Source organism: Centrocercus urophasianus, unplaced genomic scaffold (assembly GCF_019232065.1).
Source record: "Centrocercus urophasianus isolate 14NV4802_14NV808 unplaced genomic scaffold, USGS_Curo_1.0 seq_10, whole genome shotgun sequence".
In the NCBI taxonomy this organism is placed as follows: Eukaryota; Metazoa; Chordata; class Aves; order Galliformes; family Phasianidae; genus Centrocercus; species Centrocercus urophasianus.
Window position 1 is genome coordinate 16807198 of NW_024884142.1, and position 27492 is coordinate 16834689.

The 27492-nt window shown below is 38.9% G+C and overlaps 2 protein-coding genes across 4 annotated transcripts in view; both read left to right on the top strand.

Annotated features, from left to right (window-relative positions):
* LRRC1 (leucine rich repeat containing 1) overlaps window positions 1–1639 on the top strand; it is a gene marked incomplete at its 5' end in the record, with an annotated part of 63476 nt that extends 61837 nt beyond the window's left edge. Inside the window, one exon of the mRNA XM_042823745.1 lies at window positions 373–1639. Coding sequence (XP_042679679.1) covers window positions 373–531 — 159 coding nt within the window. The remainder of the gene's footprint in view (window positions 1–372) is intronic.
* A 6742-nt stretch (window positions 1640–8381) lies between these two features.
* On the top strand, window positions 8382–27217 carry LOC122165706. Of its 3 annotated transcripts, XM_042828971.1 has the most exons (6): window positions 8382–10130; window positions 12577–12810; window positions 14443–14532; window positions 15200–15277; window positions 17751–17846; window positions 26261–27217. In XM_042828971.1, the coding sequence occupies exons 1-6, from the start codon at window positions 9852–9854 to the stop codon at window positions 26411–26413; spliced, it is 930 nt and encodes a 309-aa protein (XP_042684905.1). In that variant the 5' UTR covers window positions 8382–9851; the 3' UTR covers window positions 26414–27217. The 3 variants fall into 3 exon arrangements, with proteins under 3 accessions (XP_042684905.1, XP_042684914.1, XP_042684922.1); XM_042828980.1 differs by lacking the exon at window positions 14443–14532; XM_042828988.1 differs by lacking the exons at window positions 14443–14532; window positions 15200–15277.
* The last annotated feature ends 275 nt before the right edge of the window (window positions 27218–27492 follow it).

The following is a 27492-nucleotide window of genomic DNA, read 5'->3' on the forward strand; positions in this document are numbered from 1 at the left end:
TTTTGAAATACAATCTTAAATCACCTGGATATTTCTGAAAAAATAAAAAAATCCCAACTATACTTATGATAGAATCATTACTTCAGAAGTTGTAATTGCACTTCATTTGAGTGGCTTTCAGATGTGTAGGTCAAGAAGGGAAAACTTTTGCTCTTAAATAGTTCTTAAAACCTCTTTTATTTGTCTTCACAAACAAGCAGCTATGAAAATAACTTTCAAAAAAAAGCATAGTATTGTGAAAAGGACAAGGAGGGAAAATGAAGAAAAAAAAATCAATAGGTAGTATTTTGTATGTAAATGCTAAAGCCTTGAAAGCGTGTGTTGTTTTTCAGAGACAAAGGCAAAACCACTTATTGCACTGTTTATTTTTAGAGAACACTTCTAAGGCGAGCCACTCCACACCCTGGAGAATTAAAGAACATGAAAAAGACAGTGGAGAATTTACGGAATGATATGAATGCTGCTAAAGGACTGGATTCAAACAAAAACGAGGTCAATAATGCCATTGACAGAGTGACCACTTCTGTGTAGAATTTCATCTCCAGGTTTTACCTCCTGTGTCTTCCCCTGCTGTTGAAATGTTCCTGTCGTCTTCTGGGACCTCACTGAGCCCCCTTTTTGTTTTTAACCAGAGCCTGATTCATCGTCTCCATATATGTGAAAAGTACTACCCACTGGAAGGAAGTGCCTTATTTCATCCAGGCAGTGAATCAATCATTTCTAAATCAATATTGTAATTTTAATAGTACTATGGTTTTTTAAGTATAATACACTACTGTATGCAGAACACAATATTTTTGTCATAAACACAGGGGAAATAATGCTTTTCTTTTCCAGAGTGCTGGGATATCTTCTTCCCAGTGGCTGGACGTGCTGGTGAGAAATTTAGTTTTGTGGAAAATTGATACACTTTCTTGGTTGTTTTTTTTTTTTTTTTTTTTTTTAAATTTTTTTTGGCAGCTCAGATGGTGTAAATTTTAAAATTTTGTATAGAACTTTCATAACAAAATGATGTATTTCATTTTTAAGAGAAAATTTATCTTGAGCGGTACATATTTTAGTATTTGTGGAAGAGAACAAGTTTCATGGACAACTGTATTCATTTGTCTGTACCACCCGTTGTGCCTTATTGTGTCTCTATGTCATTCTAGTCTTAAAATAGCAGTTCTTGAGGAAAGTGAGTACATTTAAACTTGGTCTCCTGTTTTAGCTGTGTGTTTCTTTTCAGATAGTAATTTGTTGAGATTTTTACAAAATGGAATTTATGTTTATACCATGGGATTTTAGTTCACAAAGCACAAATGTTAGTTTTGTTATATATGGAATTAAGATTAAAATGACCCAACTGCTATTGTTTATTACGTTATGCACTCACACTTTAACTTAGTTGTAACGAAACAATTTGTTTTGGATGCAGTGTTGCATTGCAGTCACTAGAAATTCATGCTTTTTTTTTTCCAAATGTGCCATCTGTAAAAATAACTTCAAAAGCAGCACGATAGACTTTCAGAAGCACAGTATAATTCTAGTTTTATGTATTACACAAGAAAGCATGATTCTTTTAAGTGCTTTGGTGGTTTTATACAAGTTTATAAAACCATAATAATAATAACAATAAAAAAATCTTTAAAAGCTTCAATAGATTTATTGTATCATTAAAATAGCAATTAAAGTATGTATGGATCAATATTGGCATTTACCATGTTGCACTCTGCAAATTGGCATTGTTACCGTGTTGCACTTCCAGTGATCCAGTGGTGATTTCAAGGTCTGATTAAATCTGTGGGTTTGGTTTGTTTATAAAGGTAAGTATGAACTGAGCTGAATTCAGTAAGTAACAATTTTGCAAAAGGATGATAAATATTGATTTTTGGTGTCTATGTGTTCTCTGTGTGCCACGAACTAACAAGAGTCTCTAACTTGTTCAGCAAAGAGACTTGAGCAGTCTGAGTTCTGGGCAGAGATCTTGCAGTTTTAGTGTGACCTAATGCAATGAAATCAAATTTCAACAAAATGAAGGACATGATGCTTCTGCACATATAGCTAACCACATCTATTCTTCCACCTACTGTATATTCTAGTATGTATTGGTTGTACTAGAATTTTGGGGGAAAGAGGAAAATGAGTGAGCCACGATAGCTTCTGTGTTAAAATTAATAACAATCTGCAGTATTTGATAGTTTTTGTAATTTTTTAAATTACTACTTGAGGCTTTTACAGATGGCATTCCTTTCTATTTTTAAATCAAACAAGTAGTATTGCAAACCATCTCCAAATACTCAAACCTAAACTGGCAAAATGACTCCTTCTAATCTTTAAGGCATAATCTCTTTGGAGGAGCTGCTTTCTTCCCAAGGCAGAGTTCTGGCAGTTGTTCTTGATAAGCTGCTATTAAAATAACATGAGAAAGAAAACGAGGTTTTGGTGTAGTCGGCACTAATTTTGTGTAGAATTTGTCTTTTAAAGTATTTACTGGGATTGGCAGAACCAAAAGTTTAAAAAAAAAAAATAATACTGGAAACTCTAACCATTAGAACCCAAGTAAAACTTAGCAAATCCTTGTGAATGAGGTAAAAATGAGTTCCTAAAAAAGACAGACCAAAGACAAAGGCAGAAAGATTATCTTTGATGACAGATATAGAGCATTATATGACAGATATAGCGTTTTTCATTTTCATCCTCGGTGTAGGAAGGCCCTTTAGAGGGATCTGGACAGTCTGGATCACTGGCCTTAGGCCACTGGAATGACATTCAACAAGACCATGTGCCATGTCCCTCACTTTTGACTCAACCACCACAGGAAACGCTACAGCTTGGGGCAGAGCGCCTGGAAGATTGTGTGGAAGAAATGGACCTGGGGGTGTTGGTTGATGCTCAGCTGAACATGAGCCAGCAGGTGCCCAGGTGGCCAAGAAGGCCAATGGCATCCTGGCTTTTGTCAGAAATAGTTTTGCCAGCAGAGGCAGGGAAGTGGTCATCCCTCTGTACTCAGCTCTGGTGAGGCTGTACCTTGAGTACTGTGTTCACTTGTAGGCCCCTCACCCCAAGAAGGACATAGAGGCTCTGGAGTGTGTCCAGAGAAGGGCAATGAAACTGTGAAGGGTCTGGAGCACAAGTCTTATGGGGAGCAGCTGAGGGAGCTGGGATTGTTCAGTCTGGAGAAGAAGAGGCTCAGGGGAGACCGCATTGCACTCTACAACTATTTTAAAAGAGTTTGTAACAAACTGGGTATTGGCCTCTTCTCCCACATAACTAGCAAAAGCACTACTGGGAATGGCCTCAAGTTGTGCCAGGAGAGATTCAGGTTAGATATTGGGATTTTTATTTTTTTTATTTTTTTATTTTTTTTTTTGTCTCTGAAGGAGTGGTCAGACAGTGGAACAGGCTGTCTGGGGAGGTGATGGAGTCACCATCCCAGGAGGTGTTCAAGAAACGTTTAGATGTTGTATTGAGGGACATGGAGAAGTATTGGTGTTAGATGAATGGTTGAACTTGGATGATCTTGGGGGTCTTTTCCAACCTTACCTTGGTGATTATGAGATTCTATGATTTACGGCATTTAAACCATGTACCTACTCCCCCTGATGAAGTGAGAATTATCCATAAACCTTGTAATAGCTTTATGATAGTTGCTTTGTCATTGTTTTATTTTAAAAAATGGGCCTTGAGTCCCTCTAAAGAGGCGGAGAAATGAGGCTTAACTTTTGTTCAGTCCTCAAGTGGTCAGGCAGCTGTACTAGATGATCTCTTGAAGGTTTCTTCCAACTGAACTATTCTATTCTGTTAGGTAATTGCTTTTTGCATGCTCTGGAAGGCTTGTGGAAACAGTTCTGCAACCCAAAAGCTAGTTGGGAAGCAGGCAGTACTTGCTGTCTTAACTCTGATATGAAGTAATTGTCTTAGAGTCTTTTTACTTTTCTTTTGAGTAATGGGAGAAATATTTGTTTCAGTTTTTCTGCCATGTTAGCTAAATGTAAAAGGACAGCAGTGAACGAGGGATCCAGACCTGTTGCTTTCATTTGGAATGGTTTCATGTAATTTCATCCTAGCCATCTAGAAGCTGGATGAGCAGTCTAGTCTCCCTGTGGTCATCCAAGCCGAAGATAGGTGATCTGAGTTGCTTATCGAAGGTGTTTCTTTTCTTCCATTGATTCGTTAAAGAACATGAAGTTAGCTCAAAATGTGATTCATCTAGAGATTATAGGAGCTGATGTCTACTGTGAGACGACCCTACTACTATTCCAAAAGGAGTGTCTTTTTTTTTTTTTGGTAGGTGGAAGAATGCATTCCCTGTCCAAACAGTGGCAAATGGCTACCTTCTCTTTGCACCAAACCTAAATGTTGGGTTCTCACTGGGTTCATCATAAAAGGAGGGGTTGCATATCATTCTACCCATTGAACATGCTGGTAGCCCAGATGAGTGGATTCCTGTGATTTCTCAAATGGTCTGCATACATGACATTTTATAAAGAGTATTAGGTACACTTGTACTCCCAAAGTGCTGATACAGTTCCATGCAATTTTAACCCTATTTTAGGCATAAAAACCTGGTGCTGAGAGAGTTTGAGAATCTGTCTTTGAAAACAGGAGCTTTCCCTTTCTAGGCTCTCTGTCTGGCCTTCTTTAGTCTTGCTGATGCTTTTGGGAGCCTGAATAGTGAACATATTTTTTAAGTTGGTTTTTTTTTTTGTTTTTCCCCCCTCTTCATAACTTCCTCTACTCTTTCAATTGCCTTGTAAGCCATTTTGGGAGGTGGTTTAATGCAAGGAAAGAAACACTGCATTATTTGCATGCAGCTATTAGCTAGATGGTTAACGAGGGAAAACCAATTGACCATAGTGGTGGAGTGGATTTAATATTAACCTGTTTTTATTGAAAGTTACAATTCCATAAGCTTAGAAAAGCGAAAGCAATAGTTGGTGTAGCAAGATTTTTCCATCCCCTTTTTCCATTTTCTTGCTGCAGGTGTTTTTCACAGTTACTATATAATTTATATGTCAAGATTATTTTTCTAGCTTGCATTCCATTTTTTTGATAAGCAGTGTGTGGTTGTGAAGTGGGTACTGGAAACTTGCATGTTGATGTTTTTTTTCCCCAAGAAATTACTTGCTTGTGTTCAGGACAAGCTGATCAGGCTGCTCCTTGTCTAACGGGGAGTGCTTTTACCTGTGCTGAGAGAACTATTTTTTGCTGTTTAGCTATTCAGCATGTTTCACTACTTGATGCTCATGAATTCAGCTTTTGAAAGTAATGATACCAAGAACTAAATTTCTGTGAAGTATACTCTTTAGTATGTCAGTTGATATAGCCTGAATGTTGAATATATGGTTAGCTGTGAATCGTGTACCTCCCACTGAGACTGGTGTGCACTATTATAAGAAATATGTAGACCTCTTGTAAATGGAGATTTCACTGCCTTTCTTTGCCTTGCATCTGGGAAATAGCATTATTTTGATTATTTTCAGTTGTCTTGGTGAGAATGTTTCCCACCTTCTATTTCTGTCAACTGCACAAGTCTGTTTCTGTGCTTAGATTACTGTCAGAGAAGATGAGAAAAGTGAATTGGCCTTGGTTATCAAATGTTTTGGGTGTTCCCTTCCTCCCAAGCCATTTATGACCTTATCAGAGGGATATTGCCTTCCTCTTTTGTTCTGAATTCAGCAGAATACTCAGATTTCAACCAGTTTAATGAAAAATGTGAGGTTTCCAGAGTGGATATGCAGGCACTTGTTTTGAGGGCTGCTTTGCAGGAGCCGTCTTATCTGCTTTTCTGGTAGATGTTGGAGACGTGATGCATTTTATCACTAGAGTCAACAGCATGGCCAGCCTTGGAATCTGGAACAGCAGGATGCATAGGGGTACATGTGTCTTTGACTGAAATATCTGGGTTATGAGCTGAAGGCATGGTAACCACAATCAAAACAAACACTCTCTAGATAAGTAAGTTTGTAGAATCATAGAATTATTGGAGTTGGAAGAGACTTTCAAGGGATGTCTAGTCCATCTCCTCTGCAGTGAACATGGACAAGTACTGACTGTAGTGACTTTACTCAGAATCCATGGGTGCACACACAGCTTGTGAATGCCACCAAATCATCAGCAGCTTGAATTTCTGTTTGTGAGCATCCCCAGAATAGCACAGAGATAGGACTTAATACTTAAAAGTTAGTTTGATGTCAGACTAAAACTACCTCCTTTTGCTCCTTGAGCAAATTACCGGACTGTGCTACTGATGCAAATAGTTTAATTCTCTCTGGTCCCTCCCAGTAACTTTCCAGACAAACCCAGAATAAATGGCCTGCATTAAATCATTTTGAAATTGCTTATAGCAGATACGATTGTCCTGGATTTCTGGAATATTAAGTAAAGCACTACAAGGTTATAAACATGAGTGAATTTCTTTGCACGCGCAGTTCATTGATGGCATTACGTTCTTCACCAAGCAACATAAAATCAAAACTAAAGCTGAATCAACAGAAAGTGTTTATTTGGATATTACGGATCATCTGTAGCTATTCAGAAGGGGAGAAGTCTGTGAGTCGGAAGGGAATTTGCGCAGTGGATGCTTTCAGCATAACCTACAACTTTTTTTTTTTTTTTTAAAGTTGTCTATAGGAAATTGAGAGATTGAAGCTAATTAGTACTTGAACATCTAAATTCAAAGTTAAGTCATGTATTTGCTGCTAGCAAAGTTTGCCTGTTGAAGGCTTGCTTCAGTAACCTGTTCAGGCAGCATGTTAAGTATGCCTTTGTTTCTACAGCATTTTGGTTAGCTTTCATTTGCCTTTCATATGAATCACACAAAGCTCTTTTAGCTCTTTGTAATTTGAAGAGGGAATGATTCTGAAATATTTTCCAATGAATAGAATACTGAATCTTATGTAATGTACTTCAAAGAAAAACAGTGTTTTTTTTACTGTTGTTGGAAATTCATCTTTAAAGACATTCCCTTTCCCATTTTTACTAATCACTTAAAGTGTTTCTGGACAAGGTTTATAGGGTTTTCAGTTGAAACCCCAGGTGTATTACTATGAAAATATTCTAGTTTACTGAAAGCTCCAGCAGTTTTACATTGGTTTCTACTTGCAGTTGGTTACTGGGTTATTGCTGTGAGCATACTGTTTCTTTATCAATGTAGGTATGCTACTTAAGAAATGTGGGTGGTTTTCATTTCTTGTCTTTTAATGTTAGGGTGTTTTAGATTCTTTTTCATTTGACAGAATGATTTAAGGTTATACACAGACTTTGCAAACCTTTGTTGCCTGAAGGAAATTCATTCTGTAGAGGATTTATTAGCAAGATCTTATCAGACTGGACACCTTGTACTTTATGAGAACAATTTGTCCTCTTAACCTCCAGGGGTATGTACAGAGGAATATTTATGTTCTGAAGAGGCTGCCTTGGAAAACATGAAAAACAGGTGGGAAGGAGGCGAAAAGGGAGCCCATCTGACTTGCTTTGTTGTTAAGTACATAATTATAATTAATAATTGTTAAATATCACAGGGAAATGAGCTGTTTACCAATAAGAAAGGGTCGTTACTGATGAAAAGAAATGGAAAATATATTTCCATGTAATGTAACAAATGCTGAGGCATACATACTTTTTTCCCCAAGCATTTCTTCTAGATCTGCAAAACCAGCGTTTAACACAGCCCAAGTATCCAAGAAGCAAAAAGAATTATATTCCTCTTCCCCTTTTGTTTTATTTTTAAAGAGAATGTAAGAGTAAACACCATGACTTAAGACACTGACCTTTAAATTCTTTTGGTTCTCATCTTCCTTGTTTATAAAACACAAGAAGAAACTTCCTGCTTTTACCTGGGTAGTGAGAAGACCAATGAACACCTCTAAGGTGTGTAAGGAGAACTGATTTTTCCTCTCTTCAGATATTTGCCACAAAGCATGGTCCTAGACTATTCACTCAAATAAAGATTGAGCTAAGAAATTACTGCACTGTATATATATATTTAAGATACTTGTATTTTTGGAGTGTGAATCTAGTATGTAGTAGCTGAACTGTTGCAATTTCTACTGCACACGTACCTGTATTTAAATTTGGAGTGAAATCATTTTATGCCTTTCTGATGAGCTTCAAAGTTGACAAGGGCTTAAGCTGTTTACGGCAATATACTGAGTGCTAGGAGGTGTCACAGTAACTATCTTGAAATTAAACAAAGTGAAAGAATTTCTTCACAGTGAGGGTGACGTAGCACTGGAACAGGCTGCCCAGGGAGGTTGTGGAGTCTCCTTCTATGGAGACATTCAAGACCTGCCTGGATGCCACCCTGTGCAGCCTAGTGTAGGGAGCCTGCTTTGGCATAGGGTTGGACTCGATGATCTCTGGAGGTCCCTTCCAGCCCATACGATTCTGTGATTCTGTGAAACAATAGCAAACAATTTCAGTTAGGATGCTGTTTCATGATCTGATTAGAATTTCTATGCTCCTAGTTAATATTCATGGGAAGCAAAGTTTCTGTTTAGTGGTATTCTGTGTTTACTTGCTCAAGGCAAATATAAAGAAATGCCATGAGATATCCTGCTCAGTGATTGGCAGGAATGGGAGTCATTAACATTTCATGATTGTTTGTGCTGGCTCTTGCATTCCATTCTCTGATGAAATACGAGTTAACAGCAAATTTCTTACAGATGCTGATCACTGATTCAATGTAAATGCAAATAATCCTTTGTCTGAGCTGTGATCTTTTCAAAATTCACAGAGGAATCTGTAATTGTTTCCAAAGAGACACTGGGACATTGTGCTATTCCATTTCCTACTTTTTTTAGCCGTGCCAGACCCAAAAGTGAAAGAAGAGTCCTAACGGGAACTGCTTTGGAAGCTGAGGATGGATCAGCATGTCCAGCACAGACAGCCTTGTCCTATCTGCCTTTCTCAGCCATAGATCTTGTAGAGGTTGTGACGTCTGAGGTGCCGATAACAGCAAGAAATCTGTGTTTCTGTGAATGTAACCATTTTGTATTTAAAAGGGGAAAAATTGAGGCTTAGAGAAGTGTTAGATCCGATTCAGTTACTTGTTCACTGTGTTCTGATTGCCCTACCATAAGCTCGTTGACAACTCTCTTAATTAGTTTGTTTTCTCCATCTCTTTGCCTTGGTGAAGCATGTGTGCTAATGGTGCTGTTGATATGGTATCAGGATGCTTTCTGCTGCTGGATTTGTATCACCTTGAGGAAATTGAAAAGCAAGTTTAATGCTTCAAAGAAAGCAAAGCATTATTGTGAAAAACGATTTCTGAAGTTCAGTGAAGTTAAGGTGTATACAACTTGATGTGTATAAACCCAATATGAAGCAGAGAGGAGTGGGTTTTCTGGATATAAATAAATAATTGATATTTGAGGAAAACTGGACTATAATTTGAAAATCAGCAACTTTAATGCATCAATTTAGGGTTCTGCTTTTGATTGAGACCACTCAAGAAACAGCACGCTTTATTTAATCAGTAGTGTAAAAGGAGGGGAGTGACCTTGGTCGTTTGCTGTGGTTTTGCTTTTAATTTTTTTAAACTCCAGGGCATGAGATGAAAGTCACAAAATGTCTAAGTATTCTTGTTTGTATTCTTCATAGTGCAGGGTGTAGCATTATTGAAGACTGTTGTTCATTATGTAATTCTTTACGATGCTGGAATTGAGCTTGGCTCCACACTCATTTGAGTCTCTGAAGGCTTCCTCTCATGTCAGCAGCCTTTGTTTGCTCCTTTTATCACCGGTATTGCCTTGTAACTGGCAAAGTGTCTCTAGGACTGAAGGTTTATCCCAAGGTAAAAAGGGGAGACCCAGTTTGAACAAGATACTTAAATACCTTGCAGAAGTTTCCAGACAATTTCTGCATGTATGTACTTCTGTGATTTTCTTAAAATCAGTACAATGTCCATTTTTTCTTTTTTTCTGTCCTCTTCTTGTCAGGACTCTATTAAGTGGCTTCCCAAGTCTCCTAAGCTGTGCAGTGGCCATAACTGGAGCTCCCAGGGCTCTCGCTGGACCTCATTAAAAGGAAAGGAAGGTTTTCATGGTGGTAACTTGTACAAACTCAGCTCTGCCAATGGGAAATGGAGGGAAGGAAGGATCAGCCCTGAGCAAGAAGCGGAAGAACTGGAGGATCCTGATGAAGACGTAGGTGGTTTCCTTTAAGTTGGGAGAGAGAATGTTTTGTGTCTGCCAAGAAACTACAAACCATTCGAGCTGGGTGGCTGAGTGCTTTGGGTTTGTGAGAGGCTGCATTTGCCACCTCCCTGAAGCTCTAGCTTGTACCTTCATGTCTGTGCTTGTGTTTTGTAACAGATGGGGCAGAATTTTGTTCACCGTTTTATTCTTTTCTTTGCAGTTAGATGGTCCTAACTTCTAAGAGTACAATGCAGCTTGCACATGAAGACTTGTATTTTGCTCATTGATGAGATGCATACTTTTTTAAAGATATTTTTCCTACTTATGTCTCTAGTTGTCAGCATCTCTCCATCTCTTTTGAGAAAGTAGGTTCATAAAATCATCATAGAATCATAGAATGGCCTGGGTTGAAAAGGAACTCAAAGATCATCTAGTTTCAACCCCCTGCTCTGGGCAGGGTCACCAACCACTTGACCAGGCTGCCCAGAGCCAGGATTGCTCACAGCACTTACAGCTCAGTGCCTCCCAAGTGGTGGGTGTACATGTACTACTCCACTGCACATGTATTTTTGTGCAGTGCTCTCCCAGGGTGCTGTTGTTTTTGAAAGACCTGGATGCTGCAGTTTCTCTTGCCTGCAACCAACCACATTTCCATCAGCAACATTTCCATCAGCATTTCAACCAGCAGCTTGGCTGTCTTTCATTCATGCCCTGGAAGAGGAGGTTGCCCTCTCACAGCCCTGTAGGGTACTGCTCACTAGGCTTTCCCAGAGGTCTATAGGAATCCTCTTGCTCCTTTGACCCCATGCCAGGCAGGACCTTGCCTTCCTTCCAAGCCCCATCTGCTGACACTAAGTCCGCTTCACCAGCCCTGCTCCCAGTCCTTGTGTGCAGGGCATGGCCGCGTGCAGATGGATCATAGAATGGTTTGGGTTGGAAGGGACCTTGAAGATCATCTAGTTCCAACCCTGTGCTATAGGCAGGGACACCTCCCTCTAGACCAGGCTGCTCATAGCCCCATCCAGCTGGCCTTGAATGCTTCCAAGTTGGGAGCATTCACAACCTCACTGGGCAACCTGTTCCAGTGTCTCACCACCCTCGCAGTAAGGAATTTCTTCCTAGTATCTAGTCTAAATCTAGGTCTCTTTTACACATCCCTGGTCTGCCAGAAGGCAATCTCTCCCACTAGAGAAATAATGATACATATTTTTTAATGTAAATTAAAGCTAAACAAATTCTCTTTTAACTTTAAGTGGGAATAGGAAGCAGTCATGTCTTGCTTGCTCTCATGAGGGTCAGTGATGCTTCTTTTCATCCTGACCAGATAGACATTATGGGAAAGCTCCAACATAGATTAAGAGATAAAGTGTCCAGTGGGGTTTCTGTGCAGCTGCTCATGGTATTGCCACCGCCTTTGTAATTTTGGCTTTAAAGGCATTTGTGTGGTTTATTTTCAAAGGCATTGCCATTTGTTTGATGCATTGTTTTACTGCCAACAGAAGATATAAGGACAATGGTAATATGAAAATCTGATACAACGTTACCCATCAAATTTAAGAAGAAAAAAAAATCAGATAAATATAAATAAAGCAACCATAAAATGTAGACACAGTTGGAGGATCATGGCCGAATCTCTTTTAGCAACCTTGCCAAGCAAAACTGATAACTGGAAAATTTTATTCTATTTTGCAGACAGTCTTGTTTGAAACTTAAATGACTGGGAGGATGTGTTTTAGAATCATAGAATCACCAAGGTTGAAAAAGACCTCTAAGATCATCTAGTCCAACCATCCACCTATCACCAGTATTTCCCACTAAGTCATGTCCCTCAGTATGACATCTAAATGTTTCTTGTGTATTTCTCTTCTCAAACCCTCATGGTTTAGCAAAGCGTGACATCATCTGTTCACTGTTCTGCACCTCAACGTAGCTACATTCTACGACCAGGAGTCAAAGCTGCATTTGGAATGCTGCACCTATGAGGTTGCACATCCACCGGACCCTCTAGGATTGCTGCCAACTTTGCAGTCCCCCAACCACTGCCACTTGTATCTCAATAAAGTCAATCCAATTACTTCTTTTTTTCCACTAGTGCAGCTGAACAAAGCTGGGACTCCCCTTCCCTTTCACCACTGTGAGCTCAAATAGAGAAGGACATTGCTGGGTAGGGATGGGGAGGGGTGTAATGTCTATGTGCCTGTGAACATCAGGGTAATGCTGTGTGAATCCTGTCCCTGTAACTTCCACCCCCACATTGAGATAAATCATGCCCACAGAAATAGTTGTACAAAAATATCTTTGTGTGCATTTGCTTTCAAGTTAGAGGTTTGCTTCAGTGAAGCAAATGATAATACGATAGAAAGGAGGAAATCCCAATTTACATGTAGCACTTGGGTGTCACATAGCTCTACTCTGTGCTGTTGCTTTGCTGACCTGTTTGATCTTTAACCCCCAGGAACCTATTTCCAAGTTTTCTGGCAGCCTCTTTGATAACGATGTTCATTTAAAAGATAAAAGAAATTCCAGAGCAGCTCTTCAAGACAGGCACAAGTCAGCAACGAAGGGGAAAACTGCTCCAGGGACAAACAGCAAGGCGCAGGCCCCTGTCTCAGAAGGCAGCTTACCTGGAGAGAGCAGCAGGTTTCTGGAGGAATCCAGAGCTGCAGATGGGACACAGCCTCCGCTTAAGGTAACAAGCAGCCCTCTGTAGCTGCCATTCAGTACTGTCTCATGTTGTACACCCAGCTTTGGTCCATTGTAAGTCAAGCCAAAGTTACATGCAGGTGGACAGTCAGCTACACCTGCACATGCATGATGTGGGAGCAGTGACACGACCCTCATGACAAGCTTCCATCCCTTGAGAGTGGATAGCAGTATGCAGGAGACTTAACAGTGAAAGCTGTGAAGGTTTGGGCTGATATTTATGGAGAAATTCTGAGTGTATCACATCTCAGCATTCATTAGGAGGATGTGAGGAGGAAACATGCCAGATGAGCTCTGGAAAGGGGCAGTAGTAGAAATGCAAAGTTGTGCTACAGCCCAAGATGCTGGGGATACAGCAGCAGAAAAGACAGCCCACGTGGTGGGACACCCACGCTGATGTCCTGTCATCAAAGCATTGCTGACAGTTACTAGTGAATTCTTGAGTGTGCAGGTAAATCTGGGCTAAATTTGGCAGTGTTTTTTGTTTAACTGACAGGGTATTTTCATGGCTTTTTAAAATCAGGAATGTCAAACGACTATGTTATGTATGCAAGGGTAACTGCACATTTGTCAATTTTCAAAACACATCTGTGTTGAAATATTCTTGACTATCAAATACTGAAATTATTCAAGCCTGAAATGTCTTACACAGATGAACCAAATCAGTGAAAGTAAAATCATTTTTTTTATGTGATGAATTGAAATGTGATTTAAGTTCAGGGTCAGCTACTCTGCAACAAAGTATTCCTTGTGTTTAGCCTGATAGTGGTTTTAGCAATTTTCATGTTATTAAGTAACAAGAATTGTTATAGATTAAAGAAAAATTGACAACTTAAGGGAATAATTCTTGAATATAAGCCGTCTTTAGAATGTGAAACTAATTTATGTGGCCTTTGCTTTACATTATACAAATTCAAAAATTCATCTAAGTTACTGAGCAGATGTACTGAATTTTTGTCAATGCTGGCAGGATAAGCAGAGAGTAGCTGATGGATTACAATGTACGCTGCTTTAAAAAATATTTAAATATTGATATTTTAAGTCAGTGGTTACTGTTGAGTCTTCTGTTCCAGCAACACACACATGGAAAGTCTGTTTGATGAAGCTACAACAATAGCGCTCAAATTCAATTACTCTCTCAAAAGAGTGGAGTAAATAATTCAGACTGTAGATGAGGGATGATTCAAAGAATATTTTTTTCATAAATGTACACAAAAATGTTTACTTTTTGCTCCTACTGTATGCTAGTGTTGTTTCTATCATGAACGCTCAGTAAATTGGTGGGTTTTATGGGCTAAGTCGGTCTGCAGTTCTCCATAGAGTGAAGAGTTTTCAGTCTGAAAACTCTGTGGACAAAACAAAATGCATTCAGTAAACAGCCTTATAAAGTTTTGGCATGTGAAAACCTGAATTTTAGGAATAATGCATTCTTGTAGTTATAGGAAAGTAAAGACTAGCTTTGGGTGTGCTGGTATTGAAGAATAGCACAATTTCTCTCTGGGCTAAGCTTTATATGGGGTAAAACTGTTGGTGTTGAGAATAGATTTTCATTGCTTGTGTAATTAATAGGCAATGTTTTTATTAATCCGGCCACTTATCAACTATAATTCTTTTCCAGATAACCATTACTGTGTGCAGTCAAATGGGGAGTCTTGGTATTAGCATTGCTGGTGGAAAGGGCTCATCTCCATATAAAGACAATGATGAGGTGCATTTCATTACTCAACATTTATCTAGTACTTGTTAGAAAGAGACTGATAAGCAGTTTATTTTTATTTATTTATTTATTCAGATAATGTGTTTTGCTGTTTGCTCTCCGAGGTTGTCCTCTGAGGTTGTCTTAGTATTAGAATTGACAAGGGGAAACATGGGCGACTTATTTCTCAAAGCAACAGCTGACAGTTGATTTTGATGGGAAAGCTCCTGGAGGAGTGACTTTGGAAGAGAGAACCTGATTTTCCAAAAAATGATTTTCCAAAGACAACCACATGGCAGGAACACCATTGGCATTTTTTACCTGTGTCACTTTGTTTGCAATCCGCTTGCCTCTGCCATATTATTTGCTCATTCCTAGGAGCTAACTTGATTTAAGAGAACTGGTTTTTTGCATCTTCTCAATTATCATTTAAATAAATCCTTGTTTCTTAGTCTGTCCCCCATGGCATGGTGTAAACAATTAATGACTTTTGTGCATTGTTGTGTGTACAGTCAATCATGAAAGCCTTTTTGCCTGCTAATACTCTAAGACTCTAGTTTCTACTTTAATAGAGGCAGCAGAACAACACATGAAAATTAATTGCTTCCCATTTGCTTGTTACAACTAAGAACAGTAGAAGAAACCGTGAGAGGTTTGAAATGTGTTCTTTTGTTACCAGGGAATTTTGATTACACGACTACCAAAAGATTGTCCAGCAGATGTGGCTGGGATGCAAGCGGGAGAAAGAGCGGCAGAGGTAGTTGTTTTGTTTGTAAATGTAGAGTGTGTTCTTTTGTTGTAAGCTGTAATTCAAAGCAATCAGATATGGGGAGCTGGAGATCTGGATTTAGGCTTAGCTTTTCGGATACTTCCCAAATTATTATGAAGGCTACTCTGAAAATAGTGCCTCCTATTTTATTACTTGGCCCACAACATCAGAGGTGGATGTTGGAGGGGTGACAGTAAAGACTGAACCTTCCTGCCAATGTTCTGTTACAGTTTGTTGCCACGTGACAGATGGCAGCAGAGGGGCACTCTGACAAAAAGGCATCAGACATGGAAGTGCATATGAAGCAAAGGTGTGTCACTGAATTCCTCCACATGGGAAACTTTGCACCCACTGACATGCATCAACTATTACTGAATGTTTATGGAGATGAAATAGGGATGTGGGCACAGTGAGGTGATGGGTGGTGCATTTCAACAGTGACAGCAATGATGTGAAAGACAAGCCATGTTCTGGATGGCCATGCAGAGCTGTCACACCACAAAATGAACATCCTTTATCAACTTATCTGGCAGATTTTGATCAGGGAACTGTATACAGAGCTGGATATTGGCTTCAGTATGTTGGAAATTATGGCGGCAACATTGGAATATTGCAGTTTGCAATAGGTGGATCCCATGAATGCTCACACAGGAATAGAAAGAACACTGTATGCAAGTTTGTCAGGAACTACTGAACCAATATGAGGCTGAAGATGATAATTTCCTGTTAAAGAATAAGTGCAAGACGTAGCACTTGGCAGGGGAAGCAAAGGATATCTGCTGTCTTTTGCAATAGAAAGGATTGATCCTTCTGGATTTCCTGGAACTCAGACCATCAACTCTGACCACTGCATCATGGTGCTAACTAAGCTGAAGGATCAAGCTTTCAGAGTCAGGCAAGAGAAAAAGACAACCTTTCTCTTGCAGCCTGATAACACCAGACCCCATTTGAAGACTGTGCAGCACATTGCTAATCTTGGCTGGACTGTATTACTGTATAGTCCGGATTTGGTGCCTTCTGGCTTCCATCTGTCCAGGCCAATGAAAGATGAACTGTCTGGGTAACATTTTCCCAGCAACAATGCCATCATTACAGCTGTGCAACTGTGGGTCACCTTCCTTTGTGCAGACTTTTATGAATGCAACGTGAAGGCTCTTATTCATCACTGGAGAAATTGCATAGCTGATGGTGGTGACAATGTTGAAAAATAGTGTTTTGTAGCTGAGAATTTGCTCTATCAAATAGTGTTATTGTATTCTTTTGTATCTCTTGTAGTTTCCATGGAAACTAATAGAAGGCATTACTTTCAGAGTGACTTACATCTGTTGTTGATATTCCTTTTTATTACATTCTGGTTTTCTGATTGTTGTGTTCAATGTGCTAAATAAAATATTCACTTCAATGGCTGATTTGTAAAGGAGATTAGTGGCCTTGGTAAGCACAAACACAATTGTATTTAGAAACTTTCTTTTGGCATTGCATTAGTTATATTAGATGAGCTTATTGCTGGTCTTACAAATAAGTACAAACTATGTCTGCTTGCTTCTCCAAGGTAATTTTTGGACAGGAGAGAACAGCTCAAAGTAACTCCACTGTTGGAGAAGGCATACAGTGCCAAGTAATAAATGTATCTCTCTGGCAGCTCCACTCCCCATCTTTTCTGATCACATTTTTTCTGCACTCTTGCCTGCTCTTTGATTTTCACCAGCTGGGAAAGGTAGATTTTGAGTTTGACCCTCACATCCTGGTAAAATTCTGGATCATTTTGCCTTTTCCTTTTTAAAAATGGATTATTCATATCTATTTTTATTATTATTTTAAACAAGATGAGGGAGAAATGAAGTAATTCATTATTCATTTAACATCAACAGATCGTAAGGAAAAAGTCAAGATTTCTAGTTATTGTACCTTTAACTTCTGAGCAGTTTTTGATAGATATCCTAAAAATCAACAGATTTGCTCATGTTCCTCTGTGAGGTTGTAATTCATAATTATTTTTGGAGTCATTGAAATATACTATCTACTAATGTCTGTTAATTACAGAGGTTAAAAAAAAAAAAAAGGAGAAATACATTCCATACTGTTCAGTCAGCTATCCTACAAATAGTTGTTTTCTCTGTCTCCCACAAGATGGCAGAATCATTCATCTATTTAAAGACCTGACTTGGTGTATGTGGGAGATAAGAAAGAATTAATTAATTCAGGTGAACTGCAGGAGTCTGGTATTTTGATGATGATATGTTGTGTTATACATTCTTATTCTTGAACTGGCCATTTCAGCAGTTCAGTTATACAGTGTGTTCAGCAGAATGGGAACAAGAATTGCAAATTTATTTGCTTTTGTTGTGCAGCCGTATATAACAAAAGGGTTAGGTGTTTGTAGAGTCACCTGAGAGGGAGGGTCTTGCTTTCCTTGAACAGCGTTTGGAATAATTGCATTTCTGTTGCTTTGTTTTTAAAGGGATCCCTAATTTCAGAACCCAACACACATGATGCTGGTCCTACTGAAGCTTCGTCTAAAGGCAGCCCCTTCCAGCCATTAAACCATGTCATAACAGTAAGTACAGTGACCACAGCAACTAACAAATCCTGCTAAACAACTGCATCTTGTCTGTCATTAATTCTGTCTAGTAAAGATAGTAAAGACTGGCACAAAACTTTTGACAAGCTGAGTCAGAGGAGAGCGCGTACCCGTGATCAGTGACCCTGCCATGTGTCCCTGCTGGTTGTCAATGCAGCCAGAATTCAACTTCTGGAAGTGCTCAGCTCCTGGTCAAGCACCAGCATAGCAGATCAGACCATATGAACCACTGTGGTTTAGAAGCTCTAATAGTGATGTCTGTTCCCTTCGCCTTAATTTGTTGCCAGGATTCTATCTGATGGAAAGAGCATCATCCCCAGGGCTCCTCTTTTAGAAAGGAGAGGTTGAGCTGCTATCTACAGGTGCTCATTTTTTATGCTTTTGCTTTAAGGAGAGCTTACATTGCAGGCTAAGACTGCTTGCCCATATTTTAGCTAGTGTCAGACAACATTGCCCCTACCTTAAACATCTCTAAAGGAAATGGCTGAGCCTCCAAAGTGTTTTTTAGAATTCTGATCCATTTTTATGTGATTCAGTAAAAAGTTAAGCTATCTAAAGACCTACTGCACTCAGTCATCTGCCTGCACATCTGAAATTCAAGCTTTACTAGGAAGATGGAATAGGATGAAGATATTTGAATTATAAGGTCAAAAAGCGTCCCACTTGTACTGAGACTGAAGTCTCAGGCAGCAGCAACTGTCTCTTGCAGCAAATGCCAGAGGAATGCTTTGCTTGATTCCTCTTCTCCTAGCCTTTTTTGTCCTTTTCTAGCAATACCACCCACAACTCAGCTAATGGTGAGAAACGAAAGTTCATGTTATATAAAAGACTCCAATCAAAGATGTTTTGTCCTGTCTATGTTTTCGTGTTTTGTCTTTAAGATGCACTAATAAAGATTGCTTCTTTACTTAGTTGCTTAAAGAAATTTTTTATTTGCAGCTTCTGATTCAACATCATCTTGTGAAACATTTAGACCAGTTTTATTTTCCAATTGAGAATGCTTACATCAGTTTCTTTTTTTTCTTTTTTTTTTTTTTTTTTTTTTTCTATCCAGCTGTACTTGATAGCCGTTTCTGTATGGTCTTAACCCACATGGCAGGAAACATGAGGCTTCCAGTTAGGGCAATCGATGTTGGTAGGGCTGATTCATACAGTGCTAGTGGCCTGAATCTTTTGTAGCAGTTGCTTTTTTTTTCTTGTGTTCCTCTTGGTAAAACAATGCAGCAGGTTTTCCTGCCTCTCCCCAGAGCCCTTCAGCAGCAAAGGGAGGAGCAAGCAGACAAGACTATGGTAGTATCTCAGAGCAAAGCGCCCACAGGCAGCCAACTGGCTGAAGATGTTTCGGCTGTCAAAATGAGCGAGTGTGTAAATTCTTCTTTGGAGAAAAGTTGGTGTTTCTGTTTTTTATCAACATCTTTGTGCTGTAGCAAAATTGTGTATATGACTGCCTTTTAGCCTAGAGCAGGACACGTCAGTCTTACGGATTACGGGCTTTTCAGGAGCATCCTGCTGACATCAGGGAACTGGTCAGTGTCTCATCTTCCTCTGGCTTTACTCTGGTGAAATTCATCTTTGTCCTAAGTAACTGTCATCTGAAAGGTGTTTACAGTGCTTGCTGCTTATGGAAAACACGCTTTGCACATTCAGATAAACAAATGGCAGTAGATCATTAAAACATGACAGAACCTTTTCCTTCTCTAGGAATCAAGGAAAGTTCGTTTCCTTTGTATTTCTATGTTTCAAGAGAAACTGAGTGCACTTACTCCAAGGAATGATAGGAGAAAATCACAGTGATAAAGAAGTCAAGGGCTTCTGTTATTTTTCCTGCAACAGCTGAACTGTGTGCTGGATGAGCTGTTGCAGTGCCTCTCTTCTTTCTCCCACTCTTCCATATCATCACTGCTTCCAGCCCTCCAGCAGGGAATCTGTCTTCATCTATTTATTTTTATTGGATGTTAATAAACATCCCAAACATCCTTTTCACATATGTTATCTGTGGTAATACTGCTGTCTCTCATTTGCCAGCCATGGCCCTGTAGCCATTTGCTGCCATTTTCCATTCTATCTCCAAGCCTTCCACTCTGACAGTACGAAAGATGATGCCTCTGCCACATTAAGGTTTATTCTCTATTCTTCATGGTTTAGTTGCTTAAAGGTCTTTTAAAAGGCTCATTTTCTTGTTAACTAGTCCAGCCAAATCCAAGTTAGAATCTACAAGCCTGCCAGGTTTAAGAATTTTATGACTATATGAACGAGCAGTAATTCATTGGACAGGTAATGAACACTTCTTTCACTCAGAGCCATTGTTTTGCAAAGAGAAAAACAGAATTGCCTTTGTTTTAACTTGCAATTGTTTTATGGAAGAGTAGAGCCCCAGAACTTTAATTACAGCTCGGCACTTTTTGACATTCTGTGCTTTGAGAGTTGATTCACTTACATTAATCACACCTCAAAAATATGGAATCTGTTTATTTTACTTTTTTTAGTATGTGAATATGGCAATAAAAATATTTTAACCGAGCTTAAACTGAGTCTTTGGATTTTAAAACAGTAATCTTAAAATACAAATGTGCATCAAAATATAGCAGATTAGAACTACAACTATCCACATGCGCAGCCTGTGTGTAAAATACTGTGTGTTTATTACAGAATAACAGAATGGCTTGGGTTGGAAGGGACCTCAAGGATCATGAATCTCCAACCCCCCTGCCACAGGCAGGGCCACCAACCTCTCCATTTAGTACTAGACCAGGCTGCCCAGGCTCCCATCCAATCTGGCATCCACAACCTCTCTGGGCAGCCTGTTCCAGCACCTCACCACTCTCTCTGTAAAGAACTTCCCCCTGACATCCAACCTAAATCTTCCCTCCAGCAACTTAAAGCCATTTCCCCTTGTCCTGCCATTATCTAACTTTTCAAAGAGTTGATTCCCCTCCTGTTTGTGGGCTCCCTTTAGATTCTGAAAGGCTGCACCTTTGTATCCTGCAGCCTTCTTTTCTCCAGGCTGAACAAGCCCAGCTCCCTCAGCCTGTCTTTGTAGGGGAGGTGTCTAACTTTGAGAAATTAAAAATCAGTGATACAGATGACCAAATATTGCCAGTAGTGCCCATGCTGACTTTAAGAGAAGGAATACTGCTTGATTCTGAGATGTTTATTTTCAGTTCTCAATTTTTCTGTCTTCTTCCCACAGTACCTATATCCTGCTTTCCACTCAGACATTGAACTAGTTCTGCACAGCTTTTCTCCATCAAAATATTTTCATCCAAGCCCTGGCTAAGCTTTTCAGTCAGCTTTATCTGACACTGAATGGAGACTGTTGACAGGTTTCAGCATCTTCTTGCACCTAATGATGTGTGTCATCATGTCGTCTTGTCTGATCTGTTTTTGGGTCTGTAGACATCATAAAAATGTCTGTACTTTGGATACTTGGAACTATATTAAATCCTTTAAATGTTTCAATCTAGTAGTTCAGTTTAATTCTTAGTATAACTTTGTCCTATGAATTCCTTTAGATATTTTTTCATATAGTTCACCAGATATGATGTCATTTATATCTAGGATTTTCTGGGAAACTTCAAGTAATTCGACTGAACTCTACCTTCTTTGCCTAGTGCCCAAGGGAAATTACTTCTTCATAACAAATATACCACAATTTCATTAAACCTCTTTCTTCATCTCTAACTTATATTTTCTCTCTGCTTTCTTTTGGGGAGAAGGCTGCTGTTATGTACTGTCCCTGTCTTTATTGACAAAACTTTATTAAAAAGAACAGGAGATACCACTTTTGTCTGAACCCTGGATAAAATGATCAGTTCATTCTCTCCTATTCTTGTTGGGTATACTTTGGCATCTTTTTAAACTTGTTATTGAAAGTTCCAGCTGCATGCAACATAGTTAAGGCATGACTGAATGCCCTCCTTCACTCAGGTCAAGGAAGGAAACTTGATTTAGGCAGTTCCTTTTGCAAATACAGTCGTTTTCAACTTCGGTCTTTTGCACCTAGCAAGGACAAGTTTTCATTGTTTGGTGAGAATCTTGAATTTCCTTTTGTTGAAATCTGAAGTACTATTGCCGTCACCAGTGATGAAAAAATAATAAAATGAAGTATGAAATCACAATATGATTCATGTTTATATAAACCCCTATAAATGCTCTCAACCATGTAGATTGTTTTGCTCGTTTCACTAGCTGAAGTGTCCAAATAATAGTCTTAGCACTGGTGTCAATCAAAATTCTAGTATATGTACTATTTAGATATGGGAAGCTGAATTAGGCATACATACCTATTAAAGATGTTTTCTAGCTATGGAATATTAAATAGTCACCTGCTTGAACTAGAGTCAAAACTAAGTCTGATTTTTCTTCCAAAAGACCAATCCAAGTGCTTTTCCAATCCCTATTCTTCAAAATTTGGGATCTTCCTTGTGTACTCTGGCTTTCTCCAAGGGCTGCCTTTGTGCCATCGCTCTCAGCTTTAAGGAGATACTTGCAACTGAAACATCATAGCCAGTTGCATATTTATTCCTATCCAGTGTCAATATGAATTAGTTTTTGCAACCAACACTGCAGATTGATTGACCCAACTTATTTAGACTGATTTGTTTCAATGCTTGTTGTAGTGGACTGTGTTTCAGTTGAAGGACTCCAACTTTCAGTGGAGGATAATAATCCATAAAATTAGTGTTTGAAATAATTTGATTTTTACCGATGACCAATTATGAATAAAAATAGAATGCATCCCTTTTTAGTGTTTTAAGTCCTAGTGTTTATGTTGTGAAGCGCTATTTAGAGATGCAAACACGGCAACAAAAGAAATTCCTATAGTGAATACATTGGTTTTGATGCAGAATGTGTCCCTTTTCAAATTCACTTTTTATGCACAGAAAATGTTTTTAAGGGGGAAATGGAAAACAGTAATTGGTTTAAAATAATTAATTACACTTTTTTTTTTTTTCTTAAAAAAAAAAACCAAAAAACCAACAACCATCACCCAACACTTATTTCTATGGTTTTGAATTGATAATTGCTTAATAGTGAGTTGATGATGGAAAGTGAGTAGGAGGACTCTGCAATTTCAACAGAAATATTTTGAGCAAGCTCAGGCACTGTTCGGTAAAACTAATGGGGTAAAACAATGGGACACTGCAGAATCCTGCTTAAACTGTCCTCCTACACCAAGATTAACATTTTCTGAAGAATTACTGGTGGAAGATAAAAATTACACGCCTTCTTTAGGCAGGCGACTTTAGAGTTCAGCAGCCCATGCTGGAAAGGTTTTCTTTGTTCCCATTATAAATCTGTGTCTTGAACTGTCTGTAATGGGCACTGGAGACAGTTTGCTTCATCTTTACTGTGACATTTTTTTGTGTGTGAAATGTGTTCTGTCTGGGAAAAAAAAAACACAAAACAACAAAAAAACTCTAGAAGCAAAGTTACCAGTTAAATAGGGTGAAGCTGTGATTAGTGAAGATAAAATGCAGAAACCTGAAAGCAAGCGCATAAGGAATCCTACTGGGATTCTGGAAAGAGAAGCACTGAGTGTGAAAAAAGAATTGTACGAAAGGCAAAGAAATACAGTGAAAATTTAGCTGTTGAGTTATCCTACTCTGCTTTTTTCTGTTTGTTTATTTTGTTTTGCTTTTAAACAAACAAAACAGAACTGGAATTAAAAAGGAAGTAGATGAAGCTTAGATCATGATTTTGCTGCAGCCAGGGGGAATGTGAAGGTAGGGATGGAGAGCTGTAGGTTCCTAGGGAACAGCTGGGAGAAGATGGAAAACTCACACTGGTTACAATATGATGGTTTTGGTATGATGGGAGGTTTCTTATATCTGTTTGTTTTTGTTGTTGTTGTTTTTTTAAGGTCATGAATCAACAGCTTTTGATGCTAGATGTAGAGGTTTGAGTTTCCTTTCACTGCAACTAATCTTGGAAAAAAGCAAACTCTGTTTCTTAGCTGGGTTTGCTTCCAGTCTTCAATTTCATAGGTGTCACTGCTCACAGCCAGGTGATCATTAGTGCTAATGATGTAGTTGTGAGGAAATCTGGGCTCCTCCAAATCCTATCAGATCAATTAGCCACTGAGAAGAGAACAGCTAGGGTTTGGGAATGGTAAAGGTTTCAGAGAGAGTAGTAAAGGAGATGAGATATGCAGAAAGCAGAGAGAGATGGAGGAGACGATTGTGCTTGGACCAGAAAATTTGGTTTGTTGTTGAAACTTGGTGATGAGTTTCTGAAACAGCATTAGGTGGGTATATGTGAGAGCTGTCATCTGCTTGGAGGATTCACTTGAGTTGCAGTGGATTAGCGATGAGCCAGTTCTGTTCTCTCCTCTGGGGAGCACAGATTTCCAGCCCTTGCAGCCTTTTTTGGGCTGAGAAGCCTCCCCCATAGAAAGTTGATCAGTCATTTGGTGCCAGTTCCTTTTTACACACAGCAGGATGAAAGATTAGATGGAAGACTTCCTCCAACGCTGCTTGTTTAATGAATGCCGTCAGTACAGGTCCCACAGCAGTGTTGCACAAGCATGAACCAGTGGGCAGGTGGATGTCTAACAGGAGATCGTAGTCTGTTGCACTGTTGGTGGGGATGGGATGCCTTCCAAGGGCTCAGCTTCAACTCTACAGGAGCTCTACAGGTGTGCAGTCTGCAGACCACATGTTTCAACTGTGGGTGAAAGGAGTGTTATTAAGGAAATGAGGTAAGTTTTCAGGGAAGTTGTGAAAGCCTAAATACAGCTTGCAGTGTATTGAACAAACGTATGGGGAGATGAAAAAGGTGATTTCATGCCAGAACTTGAACATCCTGTGGGATTTGTTCCTCCAGTGGCAATACTGTTAGTCTTGGATTTATGTTTCGTTCAGATTTAGTTAACTAAAAGAAAAATAAGACAATTTTTTATGGTATCTCAAATGAATGATCTCTAAAATAAAGAGTATGTCAGAGTGCCCTAAAAAAACGGTCTCCAAAGGATCTTGGTGCTATATCAAAACTCTGTATATGTGTATGATGTGGTAGAGTGGGATACCCACAAGAACTTCATGTTACTAGTTTAAATTTTTTGTTAGGCCTTGCTGACACTGGTTGTTGGTTTTTTTTTTTCCTCTTTTCTTTGTGAAGAAACATAAATCAAATCCACTTTGTGAGTGTAAAGCTTTGTCCCATAGTAGTATTTGAAAGTAGTGTGCAAGAAGCATGTTTCAGAAGAGACAGAATATTTAAAGAAAAGCTTTCTTATTGAAATACAAAGGCTGGTGCTGTCTATCATTGTAACTAACTTTAGATAAGGCATGGGCCTCATCTCTGTTTTTTGAGGTGGTGGAATTCTGCAGTATGACCCAGTACACCCACCTGTACGTATAGGATATATACTTATCCATATAGGATATGCATTTGCTGTAGCACAAAGCAGCTGGCTGTCACTAAGGAGGAAACATCTTTTAGCAATGAACATATCAAGAGAAATGTCCAGTCGGTGGAGATCTTGTAAATGCTGTGCAAATTGGCAGAAGTAAAATTTCCCAGTACTTTTGATCTATAGAGGGTTATTTAATGCTTCCAGTAATGTGTCCTCCTTAGTCTAAGCAAAAGAAGGAAGAAAGGAAGGAAAGAAAGAAAAAGGAGATATGAGAGCGTTCAATAGAAATGGGAATGTAACAGAAAAATATGGCTGGTTTAAAATTGGTTTGCATTTATGATACGTTGAATCTGACTTGACGTTGGTGTTGTGGTGCCTATGTGTGGTGCAGCTGCCTGTGAGCTGGTGCCAGGCCGTGTGCAGGTGGTGGATCTCTGTGCATGTGTCGTTTCCCAAATCAAGTGGTGGATGGCAAGGAAATAATGCATCAACAATTGAGTTGTATGGTGTCAACATTAAGCACTCTTAGAAGGTCTGAAGAAATGGAACGGGCTAGCAGATACATAAGAACTACTGCCTTTCTTGAAAATTTTCTGAGTACTGGCAAGGGAGGCAGTTTATTATTTGCCTGTTAGGTGCATGAACTTACTGTTTTATCTGCTTTTATTATTAACATTTATTATTTTTAATTTGTATTGCTTTTAAGCGTATAGATTTTATAAAGTTATATGTATGTGTAGTTTTCATATTTTCATACTTATATAAAAGATTGTTTTAAAATAGACAAATTTTCCTTTCTATAGAAGCTTTTTAGAAGCTAGCTAATGGGAAGAAAATGCAGTTTATCTGAATTTTGCTTTAACTATCACTGCAGATTTTTGGCATAGAACAGTTCACCCCTCGGAAAGGCTTGTGGTGTTACATCTCTCATATATTCTTGCTCATCACCTGTACCTTCATAACACCAGTTCTAAACTCTTCCTTGCTCTTGATCTTACTCATTTTCTCTGCAATCTTTTGCCTCTTCCTAAAGATACCTCGAATAATCCTCACGCGCCCTTCGACCTCTGATGAAGATACTGACCAGCTGCCCCCAGATCCAGATGACTTTGAGATGGAGGAGCCTGATGGCACAGAATGCCGCACCTACTCGGACTGTCTGAACAGTGCTTTTTATCCTCCCTAATAAAGTACTTGTTGGGAAAGAGTTTGTGATGATTATTTTTTTTCCAATTGTTCAACGGTATTTAATGTAGTACTGGAACCACTATGCCTTACTTGTAGGTAAAACTGTAACAGAGGATGGATTTGGACTGGTGTGAGGGGAGCACAACCCGTGTTTGTGTCTGGTTGCTTTGAGCTCTCCTTTGGCCAGAACCTGAATGCTTGAAGCAGCATGCTCTGCGTGGGGTGGTGTGAATGTCCCCACATGCTGCAATGCCCTCCTGTAAGTGCGTTCTGTAGCAGCTAAAAGCAGTGACGGAAACAACAGATGATTTTCTACTCATCTGGAAACATGGTGAAAACCATTGTGTATATTTGTGTATATATGTATTTCAAATCTTGTGTCCAGTTTGTGTCTCTATGGCTTTTCTACCTGCAGGTTCCTTTGAACTGTCCCTTTTGATATTGTTTTCTATAAGAATAAAAAATTGTTTTCTGTCTTATAAATAGTGTTGGCTTTTTTTCCCCCCCACAGAGAAATGTTATTTACATTGGAATTCTATATTTCATTAAAATGTAATAAAGAATAGTTTCTCCGAGTATATTGGTAACACAAATGTGCATTAGATTTGAGTAGCATCTGCAAGTTAGTTTTTATGAAATCTCATAAATGAAGAAATCATCTTACGCAGCTATGCATCTGTGAGTGAACTGAGAAGCAATTTCTTACCCCTGATGTATTATTTCTCCTCCTGACTTGCATATATGCAGAACACCTTAAATTTGCCTTATTGCAATATTCCATGTGTAAATATGTATAGGAGATGAGCACTGAAGAATAAATACTCATATACAAGTGTTGAATACTTTGATTCTTTTTCACTGCCATTTAGATTTCTAACTTTTTTTAAGAAACCTACAAATAACCTTTAGGAATCTTTCTCTGGGGTTCTGTGATGCTGCCTTAACTCAGAGGTGGCATCTTGTCCTGCTGGATTGGGTTGTAATGACTTCCTTTAATGTGCATAAAGTGTGCTTTGATGGTGTTTACTATTTGTACACAATTTCTACTTCTGTGAAAATAATACAGTACTACAAAGC